This window comes from Alosa alosa, chromosome 8 (assembly GCF_017589495.1).
Source record: "Alosa alosa isolate M-15738 ecotype Scorff River chromosome 8, AALO_Geno_1.1, whole genome shotgun sequence".
Lineage (NCBI taxonomy): Eukaryota > Metazoa > Chordata > Actinopteri > Clupeiformes > Clupeidae > Alosa > Alosa alosa.
The window spans coordinates 27,507,142-27,525,633 of record NC_063196.1 but is presented as its reverse complement, the minus strand read 5'-3'; the positions used below and the strand labels follow the sequence as shown (position 1 = coordinate 27,525,633).

At 41.5% G+C, this 18,492-nt stretch overlaps 1 protein-coding gene and 1 long non-coding RNA gene across 5 annotated transcripts in view; one reads left to right on the top strand and one right to left on the bottom strand.

Moving 5' to 3' along the window:
* The window catches only part of mboat2b (membrane bound O-acyltransferase domain containing 2b), a 54,915-nt gene that overhangs the window by 6,991 nt on the left and 29,432 nt on the right, over positions 1–18,492 (bottom strand). For both annotated transcript variants that reach the window (XM_048251231.1, XM_048251232.1), the window contains exons 3-8: positions 18,173–18,250; positions 4,792–4,887; positions 4,538–4,593; positions 2,564–2,618; positions 1,172–1,358; positions 696–888 (exon numbers count right to left, since the gene is read on the bottom strand). In XM_048251231.1, the coding sequence (XP_048107188.1) occupies positions 696–888; positions 1,172–1,358; positions 2,564–2,618; positions 4,538–4,593; positions 4,792–4,887; positions 18,173–18,250 (665 nt within the window). The remainder of the gene's footprint in view (positions 1–695; positions 889–1,171; positions 1,359–2,563; positions 2,619–4,537; positions 4,594–4,791; positions 4,888–18,172; positions 18,251–18,492) is intronic.
* On the top strand, positions 4,863–7,303 carry LOC125299793. Of its 3 annotated transcripts, XR_007194448.1 has the most exons (6): positions 4,863–5,221; positions 5,666–5,720; positions 6,026–6,148; positions 6,244–6,370; positions 6,676–6,798; positions 6,894–7,303. It is a non-coding gene; the product is annotated as an uncharacterized LOC125299793 (long non-coding RNA). The 3 variants fall into 3 exon arrangements; XR_007194447.1 differs by having other exon boundaries at positions 4,863–5,720; XR_007194446.1 differs by lacking the exons at positions 4,863–5,221; positions 5,666–5,720 and having other exon boundaries at positions 5,911–6,148.

The following is an 18,492-nucleotide window of genomic DNA, read 5'->3' as shown; positions in this document are numbered from 1 at the left end:
AGGCACCTAACCCCTCACTGCTCCCGAGTAGCAGGCAGCTCACTGCGTCGGGATTAGTGTGTGCTTCACCTCACTGTGTGTTCACTGTGTGCTGAGTGTGTTTCACTAATTCATGGATTGGAATAAATGCAGAGACCAAATTTCCCTCACAGGATCAAAAGAGTATATATACTTATGCTTATAGTAATAAGGGACTGTTTAGTGTAGTCTCAGCTGCAAAGCTCTTCAGGCTCAAAGTATTTTTCCGTTTGCTTGAATGTTCCAATTTTATTGAGTTAACAGCAGAGAGGACACTGACCCAAGCTGGCATTGTCATAAGAAAGCATGACATGACTGCATGTGTTATATGTGACTGAAGCCCTGTCTGAAATACTTAAATACAAATACTATAAGAGCTCGTATCATATTGCTGTGACTGATCTTGACGTTGGTCTTCATTTGCACTAACAAGCATGGTCATGTCAGGTGCAATAACCTTTTTTCTCCAGATGAGGGCAGTACAGTATTATTAAATTTGATAGCATGTTTGTCATTGCATATATTGAAAAAAAAGAGGGATAGAAGAGGGAAGACAGATAGAAGACAGGAAAGAAGGAGTGACACGGAGAGAGTGACACAGTCAAAGTAGCCGAAAGAGAGAGAGAGAAAGAGAGAGAGAGAGAGTCAGAAAAAGAGCGAGGGAGAGAGAGACGCACCCAGAGTCCACACAAAGTAGTACTTGGGCCGGGTGGTCAGCATGGACAGGTAGAGGTAGACCACCTGCGCGTAGAAGGGTGTGTTGGCGATAAAGTGGTCATCGATGTTGCGTTCCACAGGGCAGACTTTACACACAGACAGAAACACCAGCAGCGAGAGGAAGCTCGTGGCCAGCTTACGGGCCACCACCATCTGTTGAGGCAGAGGGCACAGGAAGAGAGTAAAAAGGGCTGTGTGAAATAACAGCTTTGCCCTGGGAGTCAGCAAAGGGTGTTGACCACTAGAAGAAAATCTTACATGCAAGTGGGCACAGTTTGTCCATGCATGCAATAAATACAGAAACAAAGCAAACCATCCTAGCTACTGACACACTTCGGTGTCTGTATTCTCATACACACACACCCACACACACACACACACATTCACGTGTGTGCCTTCATTTTCAGAGCAGGTTCGAATTCAGGTTTGGCCTTACGTTTGGTGAGGGCTCGGTCGGCCTGCCCTTCTCGTGGTTGGTCTGGCGGCTGGACTCCAGGGGGCGGTGTCGGCAGGGCACACCCTCGATGAAGGCGATGTAGTCATTGTAAGAGCAAGTGGGACCGGCCAGGATCCCCATGAAGTTACAGCTGTAGCTGAAGTACTCCAGCAGGCTGGGCATTCTCCTGCAGAGGCAGAGTGCAGCACACACACACACACACACACACACACACACACACACACACACACACACACACACACACACACACACACACACACACACACACACACACAGCATGTTTGGTGCTAAGCTAATGGATTCCAGCCGAGTCCAAGCGATTGGGAATGTTCTGGGAACAATGCCCAATGCTAAGCGCCTCAAGGAAAGTTTGAAATGGAACATTATAGCTGCACTATGCCAGAAGTGTTACAGATTTAGATATCTATGTTCTGATATCATGACAAAAAAAAAATATGTTGCTAAAATTGCTATACAAAATTCCTCAAGGGCAGAATGTTTTTATTGTATCCAAAAGATAATCATGGTGAACAGTCCCAGTATGTTATTTATATATATTTATTATACTGCTCTTCACAATGCAAGTAGAATGCTCCATTGACTTGAATGGGATTTCCGAAAGTTCTAGCGGTCATTATTTCTCGGGAAAGGACCTCTGAAAACAAGAATGACCGCTGTCAATGGCAACGGAGTTTGCGCTTGGAATTTCATTCAAAAGTGAAAGCAGACGGTTGATCAGCTGTGTTCTAAAGAATGTTTGATTCAAGTTCAGCATGTGTTGCAAACTATTTGTTTCTTAGCAAAAGCCACGACGAAACGGTAACAAATAAGTGTAAAGAGACATATCATGGAGTTTATTTTTTCGTTTTGGCAAGTAGCCGTATAATAAGCGGGATAATGTATAGAACGCCCGTCATTATAGGAAAATAAGTCCCTTCAGGGCGAAACAAGACCGGTTCACCCTGTCGGGACTTATTTTCCCCATAATGACCGGCGTTCTATACATTATCCCTTACATATATATATATATATACATAGCAGTTATACAGACAAAAGAGACAACTGCAAATTTGAATATGACTGTCAACTCATTTGAATGTCACTCAGCAACCATAGGATGACATCTGAAAAAAAGTGCAGTGGACTCCAGAGCTGTATATAAAAACATGTTCTGTTTCATGTCAGGTGAGCATCTTCATAAAACGCAGCACAAGTGTTATGATGGTTTTAAGAAATAAGTCATCTGGAACAGTGAAGGATCACCCAGAAACCTGGATGAAACCAGGATGGAATACATCATGGCAACACCCACATAAAACCCAGTTTAATTTGCCCTGACTGCCCACTAGTAACCGTTTCCTTCATCTCTACCTGATAGCCAGCACCTTCTGATTCGGGGTGAGTTGCTCCTCTTTGCGTGCCATCCCTATGAACAGAATAGAGGAGAGGAGACAGACAGAAGTGGGTGTCATTCCGGCTCCCAAAACATCACTGACTATTCTTAACACCACGGTGCTCCTAAAGGAGCTGGGGAATGTGAAGACATGCACGAAAGAGGCTGTAAATATAGGCGCTGTGCCTTTAAGTGTATTTATGACACATAAACACAGAGGGTGATAGGTGGTGTTTATGTGCCTGTGGGACCCAGGTCTTTTCAAGCTTTACAATAAAACCCAAGCTAACAGTCCATTTGTATTTCATAGCCTGAGTAAAAAAGACTGCATTATGTTCTTCTTCTTCAAGGTTTGAAAGAGATTAAGAGTGGGATATACTGCTCCCATATATTTAGGGTTGAGATTCTTGTACTAAAACAAAGTATTGACCCAAACTGATATTTTAGCCTGAGAGCAAATCTCTCATTTGGCATTAAAACATCAGTGTTTATGGAGCTTTCTCTACGTGTAAGCAGGTGTAAGCAGGTCAGTGACACCACAATAAACCAGCTTCATTAAAACCATTCACAGGCCACCACCTGAAGTATTATTGATGACAATGCCCGACGCACTACACTATGTCCAGGATTGGTCATAACCAGAGTGGTCTCTCTATGGCTCTGATCACAACACCCAATGGAGGGTGTATAGTGTGTGTGTGTGTGTGTGTGTGTGTGGATGGGTTGCAAGGGCTAAATGAGTGAAATAATTTCTTAATGTTTATGGAGGCCATTACGGCGATAATGAGATTAGGATCCTGATTATCTCACGTTTCAGTTAATGCTCTTGGAGAGGGGCCACGCCAGACGAGCACTTATAATGAACCTCACCCAAACGGTTCGCAAAAACAGTCCCACTGCACAACACGCAGCTAGCATTATTTTCTCCCAAGTTAAAATGCTGCATTTCAAGAGGATTGTGATTTGATCCTTGCTACAGGCAAATACCTACTGAAAGGACATGAAAGTAATCTTGGCTGATACAGCTATAACAAATATAAGTCCACTCTCCAATGTCAAGTCAGTCACTAGTAAATTATTGTGGAATGAAGTTGATTGTATGGTTTTGGTGTCGCTGTTCAGTGGATTGGCTTGGACATCTCATCATGTGACGCCCCAGCTGGTCAGTGCTGGGTCTTGTCGCGCTTCCTGCTCTTTGTCTGTGTTGGCTCTGCTGCTGTTCTGTGTGTGTGGCCTACAGGGGAAGCTCTGCAGAATGGCGAGGGCTAATTGCGCCAGCGATAGGGCAGGATATAAGCGGGTCTCGGGAGCCTGCTTCAAGCTCTCTCTCTCTCTCTCCTCTTCCGCCTTGTCGCTTCCGCTGACTGCCGGTTCCAGAGTTGCGGGGTGTTGTCGTTGCGGCCGGGCGGGCTGCGCCCTGTTCGTTTCTTTTGGTTTTGCACTTCACCTCACTATGCTGACATACACTACAGTCTTGCTTTACTCTTCATTCACTGACTTTTGTGCATAGTTCATTTATTTAATAAATATCTTCTTAATTTTGAGCAGCGTGTGGTCTCCCCTTTTATGTGGTGTTTGCCTCGAGCCGGGCAGGCACAACAATCAGGTTTGGACAGACTAACTGCCATGGTATTTAGGCAAATGAATCAAAGCTCGATAACTGAAACACCTTGAGTTGTTCAAAATATCAGTTTTAGCACTATCATTATAAAGCAACACTAGTCCAACACTATGTGGCATGTGCATTAGTGCTGACAGTGACTTGGTTCAGTGCTATCTTGTTACTAGTCAGATAGGTTAATGGCTGGAGGAGAGAAACTGATTATATCCATTGAGAATGAAAGGAGTGGGGTAGAGAGTAACTGTTATTTGTAGATGTGGATATGCACACACACACACACACACACCACTCAATCTGACAACTACTGTAGTGTATGGATGTGATACCTTACCATCATGGATTTCAAATGCCAGACTTGTGATCTTCTGTGTAATGACCATCATAGGCCTGAGAGAGAAAGGAGGAAAGGCAGGCAAATGGATAAACAGGTAAGACAGTTTGTTTCTAATAACCAGATATGACAACAGGCCAACACAGCATGCACATCCAATTATTCTCCCATAGACACCCACCAACATCATGAACACACACATACGGACACACCCACTTCTCTCCCCCATACTGACAAGTACAAAAAAATCCTACCCTGTGAAATCAGCCGAGTACATCCCATAATCAAAGACATAGACACGTGTGATCTGGCAGAAACTGAGGTAGCCCAGGGCAACCACCAGGCAGTACCTGTGAACACAGAGTTCAGGGATCTTTAATGTGGATTTATTCACTTGTCATAATGGTAGCACCAACATTAGCAATTCACTACAATTTATTATCAGATCACTTCCAGAATTCAAGTCCATATGCATAGCCCTACTTCTAATAGCAGGACCCCAGAGCTTAATACATAACTTCACTGGCATTGTTGAAGAATTATTTATCATCTGTCTAAATTCATGCTTCATGCAGTAGCAGGTCCCACGAAGCTACTGGGGGAAAAGACACATGGAGCGGAGGAAAATTTAAAGGACATTTCACCATAGACTAGTGATATGTCCTTCATTCAACACATGTAGTGGTGGGTATTCCCTGAATGGACACAAGTCTATGTATTTGTTTGGGTGTTGTTTGTATTTGAGTTTGGGTGTGCAATGGCCTTGAGTGTGTACGTGCACGAGTGCTCACACATGGTTAAGTACTACTTTTACTTTAGGCCTATAGATAATGAGCTTACAGGCACTGATCACAAAAGCCACACAAATCCACATACCCCTTTAACTAGAGCCGTTAACACCCTTGGGTGAAACCTATAGGCTCCACAAGAAGCAGGCCCCTCAGTGTAAACGACCAGAGTTATATCATAGAAGTCGCTCAGACTCAGACCCATTACTTGGCTTCAGTGCATACTGGCTCTCAAAAGCTTTGTTACCAGGACAGGACCACAGCTAAATCATAAATCACACTGTAAGAATAAAACTGATGGTTCTGTGAATATATTGGCCATTGGGTTCTTGTCTAACAGCACCAACACAGAAGAAGCAATGTGTAGGTACACATTCCTGCAGTCTTACAGTCAGGTACGTCCAACTGCTCAGCTTGGAGTCGCTCATGATGGCATATGCATGTTCATGAACAATCACCCCCAGCCCATGCAATTCGCAATTTTTTAGTAACCTCCATATTGTTTAACCCTTGTGTTATCCTCAAAACTTACCGACACTCTTTATCCTTGGGGTCAATTTGATCTCATACTATTCAAATAATAATATCCATAATGTGTCAAATATTCATGTATCCAAAGACCTGTCTACTGAAATCAGGCACCTTGTGACCGAGGTCAACCACCATTCTTCATATCTTCTGCTTTGTACTTGACTTGCAGTCTACTTAAGAGCTCCTTCAACACATCTTCAAGCATGGTCTCCACGCCCATATTGATAACTTGGTGACCCTCGTCTGTGTGTTGGCGTCGGGGTTTAAGCTGTGGTTTTGATTGGCCATTAAGGTATTTAATTGAATCCTCTTGGGCCCACGCAGGTGTGCTGTCTAAGGCTGCCTTTGCACGCTCCCTTATTTTCTCATATTTGCTTTGCTTTTCAGAGTTCTGTTGGCCTTGTATGGAACTCTGGCTCTCCTCGATTTCAGTGGTGTGGCTGGACACGGGCAAAAGGGGTGATGTTAGCAAGAAGCAATGTGTAGGTACACATTCCTGCAGTCTTACAGTCAGGTACGTCCAACTGCTCAGCTTGGAGTCGCTCATGATGGCATATGCATGTTCATGAACAATCACCCCCAGCCCATGCAATTCGCAATTTTTTAGTAACCTCCATATTGTTTAACCCTTGTGTTATCCTCAAAACTTACCGACACTCTTTATCCTTGGGGTCAATTTGATCTCATACTATTCAAATAATAATATCCATAATGTGTCAAATATTCATGTATCCAAAGACCTGTCTACTGAAATCAGGCACCTTGTGACCGAGGTCAACCACCATTCTTCATATCTTCTGCTTTGTACTTGACTTGCAGTCTACTTAAGAGCTCCTTCAACACATCTTCAAGCATGGTCTCCACGCCCATATTGATAACTTGGTGACCCTCGTCTGTGTGTTGGCGTCGGGGTTTAAGCTGTGGTTTTGATTGGCCATTAAGGTATTTAATTGAATCCTCTTGGGCCCACGCAGGTGTGCTGTCTAAGGCTGCCTTTGCACGCTCCCTTATTTTCTCATATTTGCTTTGCTTTTCAGAGTTCTGTTGGCCTTGTATGGAACTCTGGCTCTCCTCGATTTCAGTGGTGTGGCTGGACACGGGCAAAAGGGGTGATGTTAACTTTGAGGGAGAGTCTGATGGAGATGGAGGTGGACATGGAGCATGTGTCCCTATAGAAATTCACAACATAAACCAAAATATTAAACCTGGATTTACCTTAAAAGTCCTCAGTCAACAAGTGCTGTGTTTCAATGCATTTGAATTATATGGCATAATATGTAGTTACTGTACTGCATGTTGTGCATATTTTCAACACGGTGGCCTATATTAAGCATTGTATATTCAGTTGGAAATGACACACTTAACACATGTGCTAAACAATACAATGCACAGTATATCTACTGAGTATGTTTATAGTCGATATCATAATAGTACCAGAACAAGTCTGACATGAACTACGACGAAGTATCTTGCTCCGCCTTAACAATCTTTGTTAAGGCGGAGCAAGATACTTCGTCGTAGTTCATGTCTATGGGCCAAATGGGGATCGAATCCTGTCTGCATAAAGAGGCGGTCGATGACGTATTGACGAAATGAAGTTGCAACCGCCAACAGCAGCGGCAGAAATAACCGGCGCACACCTGATATAAGGTTGATTTTCTCCAGACTGGATTGCTCAAAAATGCTAAAAATTTACCTGAAATGTTCAGAAGGGTTTGAGGATCATGAAAATGTGCCCGAAATTCACATTCCTAACTCTATAGAACCAAGACCTTAGCATATGTGGTGAAATTCTGAGCTATGCCCATAGACTTCAATGGAGCAGTCGCTGCCTCTGCTCTGCATAAAGGGGGATTTTGACCCCCCCCCCCCTCGTGCGATCCGGGTTCCCGGAAGTGGCTCCTGATGAAATATCTTGCTCCGCCTTAACAATCTTTGGTTTAAAATCATTGGAGTTCCTTCGTACCGCTTTGAACCAATCACTAACAACCGGCGTTTCGTCATACAGAGAAGTTTCTCTGCAGCACGCCCATAACAAGCACGGGTGCATCTTATCAGCAAACAATCACACGTTTCATCTGCGTAACTCTCGCCAAAATGCATCATATAGTGTTTTGTGAATGTACCCAAGTCAAACTTTCATATAAATGCATAAGTACGTCCAAAGCGCCACTTTTAAGATTATATGCGTTGTCGTTTTCGGGTGAAATGACCTTTTGAATGGGATTCCTAGGGCTACTACTTTTTTGATACAATCGCGTCAAAATCGCTATTTTTCAAATACTATGAAGGCTCGCCACAACATGAAACTTTGATCGAAGTATCATCAGTGTCTCTACACATGAACTCGAGCATTGAGAACATTGTGGTGTACACAGAGTTTACTAAAAGAGAGGTTTTGAACATTTCACTTGTTTTTTCTGCTCGCTGCCATCTTGCAAGGAGTGAGTTGTCCAAAATCTTTCTTTTTAGTAAACTATGTGTACATTAACAATGTTCTTAATGCTCGAGTTCATATGTAGACACTGATGATGCTTCGATCAAAGTTTCAAGTTTTGTCGAGCCTTCTTAGTGTTTGAAAAATAGCGATTTTGACCCGACCATGTAGCCTACTAAACCACAGTTTGACTCGGGTACGTTCATCAGGGATGCAAACAGAGGTATGGTCAAAAAGGAGTGAGATTATCAAAGCCCACGCCCCCACAGTAAATATCATATAATTACATTTTGCCACCACCTCTGCAGGGGCGGAGTCAGAGGGGTGGCACAGGCCACCCTTGAGATTCGATTGGCCACCCCCAAATCTTAGTCTACAATTGGCCATTAACATGGTCTAAGGCAGGACCTTTCTTGATGCACTTGCAGCAGTTTGAAGTATCAGACGTCAGAAATGTAAGTGGCAAACACGCTTGCCTTTATTGGCCTACAGGCTACTGCTTGTGCTAACACGCAAAGATATCTATTTACCTATTGCATCTGCCAGTGCCTATTAATCTAATCACACACTTAAGTCGCCGACATTTGATAGGTCATTAAGTGTTAACTGTAGGCTAAAGGCCTATACTTTTGTAAAAGTGTTTAATGGTAATAATGTCCTAATGTAATGTTAAGAAAACTTTTCATTTATGGTTCATCAAGCTTAGGCCTACTCACTAAACACTCGTCGCATCTAGGCTACAGGTAGCGATATTCTGATGACATGTATGACCGTTCAACCAGTCAAGCATTTGTTAAAATATTGAAATTATTGGAAGTTTACATAGCTTAGGCTAAACTGTATGCTTATTTCGTCCCCAATACCTGTTTTATTCGTCCCGATCAGGAGGGATAAATGAAACATTGTGCACATTCCACTTTTGCTTATAATAATTAAATAATTCCTGAACGCAGGGCTGGACTGGCCATCTGGCATACTTTTTCCTTTTTTTTTTTTTATTGGCCGAGCCAGTCTTTATAAAGTTCATTTTCCATAGTAGCGCGTGACAACAAAATCATATGCCTGCGTTCTGTTCCCAGAGCTTTCTCTGTCTATGTTCTGCAGCGTTTCTCAAATTATAAGCCTCCTCGACAAGTAGATTGCTGGTCTACGGAGCCATGAATTTAAATTACGCCCCACTTCTGTCTGTTAATTTGCGGCACAATTGAATGATATTATAGAACCGCGGACCGAAAGGTTTCCCCGATCAGGAAACAACTTTTTGTAGGCCTAACAGAGGTAGCCTAAATATCGTGCCTATGGCGATGTCCGCTTAAAAGAAAAAAAAAAACAAAACATTTATTTCACTTGTCTCTCTGGATTGAACGCAGAATGTGGGCTGTTACACAAATAGATGAATAAGGGAGGGAGATTCCGTTAACAAAAACCTAAAGTTTTCCTAACATTTTCTCCATTATTAGCGTAAAATATGTCTCCATGCAGGGCAGGGCTGGTTCTAACCTAGGCTAGGCTACTATATTTGGGTGGGCTGGTAGAAATTTTGGGTGGGCAACATAGCAAAGCTGTCAAATTGGATCAAAACTAACATAAACACAAAACAATAAGTACTACCTAGCTTGAGTTACTGCAGCCAACAGCCAGGGATAGGCATGTCTGATGTACTTAAAATACAAATTTGTATTTTATTTAGTTGGAAAAAAATGTCATCGTATTTTGTATCAAAATACTTTATAGGTTTGTAGTTTAAAAATACTGCCAAATACTTTTGGTAAAACCAATAACCTACTTTTGGTGATGTGATTATAAAAGTGAAAAACAATGAATGCAGCACTGGTGCTGACTTGTAATTTGCCCACAGTTGTTGTGATCAGAATATTGACATTCAGGCAGATAAGTAACATGTAGGTTGCTCACACACTCATCCCAACCTCAAGTTTCTTGAGAACTTTAGTCATCCAATTCGAACACATGGAACCGGTTGTGTGGATGCCCTGCAACAAGTTGCCCCATGTGCAACGTTAACAATGTTTGCTCACATCCACAATACACTCCTTCATCCCAACTTCAAGTTTCTTGAGAACTTTACTGATCATTAATCATCCAATCGTAAGACATGGATCCGGTTATGTGGTTGCCCTGCAACAAGTTACCCCACATGAAAATGTAATTAATAATTTGCCCACACTTGTTGTGATCATAATATTGAGATTTAGGAAGATGAAATTGCTCACATACACAATACACTCCTTCATACCACCCTCAAGTTTCTTGAGAACTTTAAAGAAAATAAACAAATAGACAAAAAAGCAGGTCAAATTATTTTAACAGCTACAAAAATAGATGCACATAGATATAAGTTATTGTGGGGGGAAAATGTATTGGATGAGTATATTTGTATATCTTCATTTAATAGAATAGAATAAAATGGATTATGTTTTAATGTCCCCATGATGGAATTTGTTTTAGCACAGCATAGCCCAGGGACAGACAACTTAGATAATTAACTTTAATATGTTTGTATTATTTTATTCAAATACAAAAGACATTTTATGTGAGAGTAAGGTATTTGTGTTTTTTTTTTCTTTCAATTTATGAGTATGGTGTTTGTGTCTGGTTTCCCTAATGTATTTGTGCTAATTTCACATCTTGAGCCTGTTTCTGTTTATCTGGTTGTTTTGCCTCATGCCACCCTTGAATTAATCAGTGCCTCACCAGTGCCACCCTTGTTAAAAATGTCTAGAATCGCCATTGCACCTCTGCCATCCAGGGCTCACCCTATTCACACAAAAATGTTAAATATGAAAATGCACAGTCCCAGTTCCTTCCCTTATTCTGTCTGCTGGGGCCTGACTTTGGCTGGTAGCTGGCTTGTCTTGACAGAGGAGCTGGGCCACACTGGGTAGATATGATGGTAGCCACTCTCTCTGTGTGTATAGCACTCTGGCAGTGATTCAACAGAGCATGCACTCCCTTGTTAGCATAATTAATCTCTTTCATGCAGAAAGTACATTTGGCATGTCCCTTTTTTATTTTTTTTGAAAAAGTCTGACATTTTGAATTTGTGTTTGGCTGTCTTGACCTCAATCTCCGTTTCAACCTGTAACCAAGACCAGTTCCAATTTGTTTTACAACCCTCATCCACTTTCTTAACTGTTAGTGCCTCACTCTCATCAAATTCTCTCATTCTGTAAATGAAAAGTTGCATATATTAGCCATAGTGTTACCCTAGACCTGACAGTATCATAACAGAGTGCAAAATAGTTCACTTCACTTTGCCCCCTTTCTCAATGCGCCCCAAAATAACGTTATTCTGCACGAAAATGTACAGTTAAAATGTATCAACAGTAGTGCGGTCTGTCTGTTAGGATAAGCCCACACATCAGTTTCTAAGCCCTTATGTGGTAGGTGTCATTGAAAATAAGTCAGTTCGTCACTTGTCACTTCGGGTTGCATTTACGAAAAAGCCTAGACCAGCGGCTCATTAGGCTACTAGACGTCAACAAGCTGCTAGCCTAAACAAGTATCGCTACCATTAGGCTACACGCTTGGAAAGGGGTAGAGTTGGATATAACGTTAGGCTGCTACTAAAATATTACAGGACAAAATACTAGTCTGTCCGGAACTGAACTAAACTGACTGACGCAACAAACAAGGTTAAAAATATTCCCACGGGTGTTGTTCGGCCGTAGCCACGAGGCCGGAGGCCGAGTGGCGCAGGCAACAACAGCCGTGGGAATATCCATGACCAATCCCATGATCACGAGTGCTATATTGATTTTTACGTGCGCAGCTTTTTGATTTATAGTGTTGTCTTACACTTCCTATGTTTCATGGACTGTAACGGTAGGCTATGTGTTTATGTAGTCATTTTAATACAGAATTAACATTGATGAAATCATAATCAGACACTTCAACCCCCCAACCCCCCCCCCCCAAAGAAAAACTCGTCGGATCTGCACGATTCACACAAGTCCCCCAGACAGCCTTGAAAAAGGCGGCATCCGCCAAAAGGCGCGCTGTTTGCATCCCTGTTCATAGCCTTTAGTGACAAAATCTATGTTTAGCTGACGATATAACATCCTACTCCACTGTGACTTTGTTCATGACACTCCTGTTAATAGGCTAAACTATTATTTACATTTGCTCAAATATTTCATAAGTATAAGTCATTTTCGCTCCCTACATTGATGTATTCCAAGCGATCTGCTTCAGGGCGGGACGAGTAATTGAAACACCATGCCTGGGTAATGCATCGCCTCATGGACGCCCTCTGTTCGCTGGTTGGTCGGCTGCCCAACTGTCGAAGTAAACGAGCGTTAATCAACCTATTCCAGACGGAGTACTGTAGGGAAAAGAAATCGACCGGAAGTACGTAGACAGGCCAAGGCCAGGCTACTACAAGACCCTAATTTTCCAAATTCCATTTTTTGCAAGGCTTCTAAGTAGCACCCCCCCCCCCTACCAACTAGGGATGGGAAGTCTGGCACCGAAGCTCGTATCACTTCCGCGAAGCAATCTGCTTCGGCACAATGTATCGGAGCCCGTATCAAAGTTGTAAGGTCATCGTGACTGATGACGTACGAAGCTTCGGACGTCACTGAAAAGTTTAAATGGGACATTTGACACAGGGGCACCGGTGCTTGTATCAAATCCCTAAAGCGTTAAGGGTTCGATAAACCTTTAAAGTCCCCAACACATATGTTTTGTTGCACAAGCACCCTTCTAAAATTGTAGCCCTACACAAGCACTTCACAACCCCCACTGTACACAATGCCCTTTTTGTTATCTGACACTGCTGTGGTCATCTGCAGCAATTAGCCTACGTTATTTTGCAAAACATCAAATGAAGTCTTAAACACAACCACTATAGAGAAGCATGCAATATCAAATAATGCTAACGCATGGCAATTATGAACATGGTGGGATTTGAACCCCGGGCGCGCGTGCGGTATACGAAATATAGCATTATTTAAAACCAAGCACATTACATTTTCAATTCGAATCATTAGAAGCATATCAAAACTATAATGTTTATTCCAATGACTGTGGGCCTAATAGTTTTTACTCAAAAGGGAACAGAACACGTTGTCTCCGCTCTGTTTTACCAGTGTCAGAGAAGGGCCATTCGGTCGGCATGTGGCTTTGTCTGTGATTGTTTAATCTTTAATGAGAGCCGCCGTTATGTCTGCTAACCACCAGATGTCACTGTTCTGTATTCGATGCTTTGACACTTCGAAACACTTACGATACAATCAGGAAGAACCTTCCAAAGCCTCGTGGAGCTGACTAAAGCCATTTAGAACAACCCATAGCCTACATGTTAGTTTCCGGTCAACTTCATTTATTCAGAAAAACCTACTGATTCAACTTCACCTTAATTCCGTATAGCAATATTTAGAGGCTAAACAAATAACACAGAACGCATTCCTTGCAAGCTCCATAGGCATGCTCCCTTTCTGGTCTGTTCACGTAATAGTCCCGTCCCCGTTCCAAACTTTGTGCTGTGTTTGGACTAGTTTCGTAACCACTGGATGAACAGGGGTCGACTGTCTAGGTTTCAGTTTCACATTCAGTCTCTTTACAGTTACAAAGGTAAACTAACAGACAAAGCGCAATTTCGATCGGGGTTGCCTCTACTAAAATAGTAACCTAGGCTACCTATTATTAACATTTTATATTTAATAAGATATGTATATCTTAAAATATGGTCCAGAATGAAAGCGTTCTGACAGCTTCGGCCTAATTATTAGGCGGGTCAATATAGGGTTCAACGTCAAAAAAATGTATACAAAAGTTTTTTCATGGATTCTGGTACTGTTGGACATGCTAAATAACATACTAAAAATCTAGTCAAATATGACCTTGGGAAAGGGGTCATTTTCAAAATGGCCGCCAAAATGGCTGTCAAGAGTTTAAAGTGCCCATATTTTGACTATTTTTGAACAAGTTCAAATAGGTCTTTGAGTTCCATAAAACATGTTTCTGAAGTTGTTTGGTGGAAATAGCGTGTAGGAAACGACGGAAATAATGGCTATATCTCAATTACTATTCAGCCTACAGGGGTGAAATTGATGTCAAATTGTGGCCATATTAAACAAGAATATGATTTTAAATGGTAATATTGAAAATGTTTCAATGCTCTACCTTTTTCAGCCATATATTAAAATCAATGCGTTTTAATACAGAGCAAATGCAATACAGGATTATGAACCATTTCCATGGCATGGAGGAAGATAAGACATGTCTTAACTGGTGTTATATCTCATCTAGAGGTTATATGCTTTTAGAAAATATATAGTTTAAGGTGTTTAATCTGATTTCCCTAGACAATATAGGCCAACATGTATCCACTTTACATTAGATTTGCCTATACAGAACAGAGGGCAATGTATTGTGCATTCATGGAGGAAGATGGGACATGTCTTAACTGGTGTTATGTCTCATCTACAGGTTATATGTTTTCAGAAAATATATAGTTTAGGATGTTTAATTTGTTTCCCCTGGACTGTACATACCAAAATGTATCAGCTGCACAGATCCGCCTATACAGAATAGATTATGTATTATGCAAAGTGTGGTGGAAGTTGGGTGGAAGTTGATTGTTATATTTCATGTACAGGGTATATGCTTTTATAATATATATAGTTCTGGCTGTTCTATGACTTTAGTGAACCATAACCCATGCATAGGCATGCATTATATATTTGTGTGCATCAAATACATGTTGGCATCTATCATAAGGGGGGAGCTAATTAAACTTAATATTAAACTATATTTATTAGTATATCAGAAATAATTACTATATCATTATTCATCATAATCCATCATCCTCCAGTCCTCTGAAAGGAAGTTGTGCAGATTGTCACATTGTTCATTTTGACATGTTCCACAGGCAGCAGTGATGCGTAATCCGTATCTACATTAACAGAAGAGTATCTTGCAGAAATGCACACAGTTACAGCGGATAACTTTCAAAAGCTGTGAAGCTTACTAGCAGATTCAGTTGGAGGGAGACGTTCTGGAGTCACAAATAATGACGCAAGGACAACCTTCCTACTGAGGGTGTTGTGCCGTAATTGTTGTAAGAGAGTCTGTGGACTTCCCACCAAAAAGTACAGCCATCACTTGGCATCTTAATTCACCAATCACCTCTGTTGTCTGATTGGGATTAGTGAGGGCATTGGCACATGACTGAAGGACAAAATCTCCTCTTGTGGAATGCTGTCTTTTGCTGACACCAAAAGATCCTAGAGATTAAAGTTGACATGATATTTCAACTTTATTCTCAAAATGTTGTGTTTAATGTTGACATGTTGACTTTCAACGACATGTTGGGTTTGGCTTCTCATCATGGCAAAAATATTTGTTTTCTTCATGTGTGGCCCTAATAGTCTGTCGTATGCATGTGACTGAACTGACAGAAAGACGTGAAAAAAAGTAGAATGAAATTATGTCTATCATTCTCTATGCTTTAAGTAGGCTGAATTGGCAGCATGGTTGGAAAGTTGTGGAAAAGGAGGGACTAATAACAATTCAATAGATTATAATTCATTCCTGACCTCTTGTTACGCCACAACCATATTTTTAGGGTGGCATGATTTAATGAAGGATTGTGTGACATATATGATTCAGTGACCTCTAAATCTGATTAAACACAAAAAAAACTTTCCTAGGCTGAATAATGCTTCAGATATAGCCAAAGTTAGCTTCTGGTGGCCATCTTGGACGCCATCTTGAAAATTATAAGTCTTTGAAAATGATGAACTGATACTTTACTGTGACATATATGATTCAGTGACCGCTAAATCTGATTAAACACGAAAAACACTTTCTTAGGCTGAATAATGCTTCAGATATAGCCAAAATTAGCTTCTGGTGGCCACCTTGGACACCATCTTGAAAATTACAAGTCTTTGAAAATGATGAACTGATACTTTAGTCTGACATATATGAATAAGTGACCTCTAAATCTGACTAAACATGAAAAACACTTTGCTAGGCTGAATAATGCTTCCCAAATTAGCTTCTGGTGGCCATCTTAGACGCCATCTTGAAAATGACCCCTTTACTGGGGTCAGATTTTACTAGATTTTTAATATGTTATTAAGTACATCTAAAGGTATCATAATCAGTTGAAAAACCTTTTGTATCAATTAGTTAGGTGTTTTTTTTGTCATATATTGACCCTCCTATATGTAGGCTCAGGCTACTACGGCTAGTAGGTTAGGCTACTCGTGCAACCCCAATGGCCTGCTTTACACAAGTGTATTTCCTGTTCTATTCACAGCACATACAGTATGGATGCATCAGATCAATGTAGCCTATCAAATTGTGTATGTGTCTAGGTAATTTCCCAACAAACATTCCTTTTTTAGTTAGGCCTAATTTTGACATAGCCCCATGGCAAACTAGATTATTGTTGGTGTTGGATTTCAACATCTCCAATCTTTCTAGTAGGCTATTATTATTATTTTTTTGCGTGACTCAGTTCCACAGTGTTTCATAAAGTGTTAAAAAACTGTTAAAATTAATGTGTGGTATGAGAAACTGACATGCTGTCTTCTGTAGGCTACTCTGCTCAAGTCTGCTTTTATCACAGAATTGTTGGGATGCAAAAACACTGCACATTTTTGCTATTGTCAACAGGTGGGTTGCGGATTGGTTTTGGAAGCAGCAGAACTCCAACAGAGGATGAGCAGAGCTCTAACAGCTTTGGCAGAATGGGGCCTGTTCTTCAAAGTATGAGAACCAACTGGCTCTCACATAAGAGACCTCAGATTAGGTCTGTGTCTGGATACAGTAACGAAAAAGTGTTTGTGTGGAATAATGTTAATAATAACATGGGGTTATCAGGCACCTTCCTTCATGGGTATTTCATTGAAATAGGCCCACGACACCTCCAGAAGCCTAAAAAGTGGTATGTGAGATACACAAAGTACCTTAAATAATCCAAGCAAACATTCACTGCCTCTTCAGAGCAGGCCTCAAAATGGGCCTTCATAGTCTGAGGGGCCTCTTAGTTTCTGGTCAAGGTTGTATGCATGAGAGGAGAGATGATATTGCATTGCTCCCATTACCCCACCCCACCCCACCCCACCCCACTGGAGCTTTGGTTTCCATCTTCTATCAACCCCCCTTTTACTTTCTCACATTGTCTCCCTCTATTCTTCCTCTTTTTGTTATTCCTCTCTTTCTCTCTCTCTCTCTCTCTCTTTTGTTACAGTTGGGTCATTATCTCGACTGGGCAACAGTGAGACAAAAAGGCTCCCATTCAGAATGAATGAAAACACCTGGCTTTGACAGAATTGCAATCTGACTCCCAAAGCAGGTCAACTGGGGCGACACTTTGTCATCTATCTATCTACCTATTTCACACTGTCTTCACAGTATTTTTGCGATTCTCTCTTTTCTCCTTATCCTACACACCTTGTAAAAGGAAACCAATTTACAAAACTAAAGCAGGTTACTGAAAATAACTATTTTTAGCAGTGGTTCACCTGTTTAATCACGTTTTCACCAGAAGATTCCAAATGTACTGTGTATTGGTGAAAGGATACAGCAGCTGACAGTGAACAGAGGCAGCCGTGGCCTACTGGTTAGCGCTTCGGACTTATAACCGCGGAGGGTTTCAGGTTCGGACCCCAACCAGTAGGAACGGCTGAAGTGCCCTTGAGCAAGGCACCTAACCCCTCACTGCTGTAAGCAGGCAGCTCACTGAGTCGGGATTAGTGTGTGCTTCACCTCACTCTGTGTTCACTGTGTGCTGAGTGTTTTTCACTAATTCACGGATTGGGATAAATGCAGAGACCAAATTTCCCTAACAGGATCAAAAGAGTATATATACTTATACTTAGAGTGCTGAAGATGTGCAGGGCTTACTTGTGTATGTGCTCCACTCCAGCGAGGATCATGATTCCATAGGTGATCCCACTCTGAACAAGGAAGTGCAAGGCATACCTGAAGATATAGAAGGAAACAAATAATAAAACAAGAGCAGACCCTTGCCTCGGTCACGCAGTATCAACTAAAGTGAAACCTAATTCCAGCATCTGCATTCTAAGGCAGATCTAGATGTTCATGTAGGACGACCAAATTATGGTGACCCCGCTGCCTTATATAAAATTGTTTGAAGTATCATCGTACCAGTACCTTTTAAGTTATGGGTCCTGACACACACAGATGACAAAAAGACCCGATTA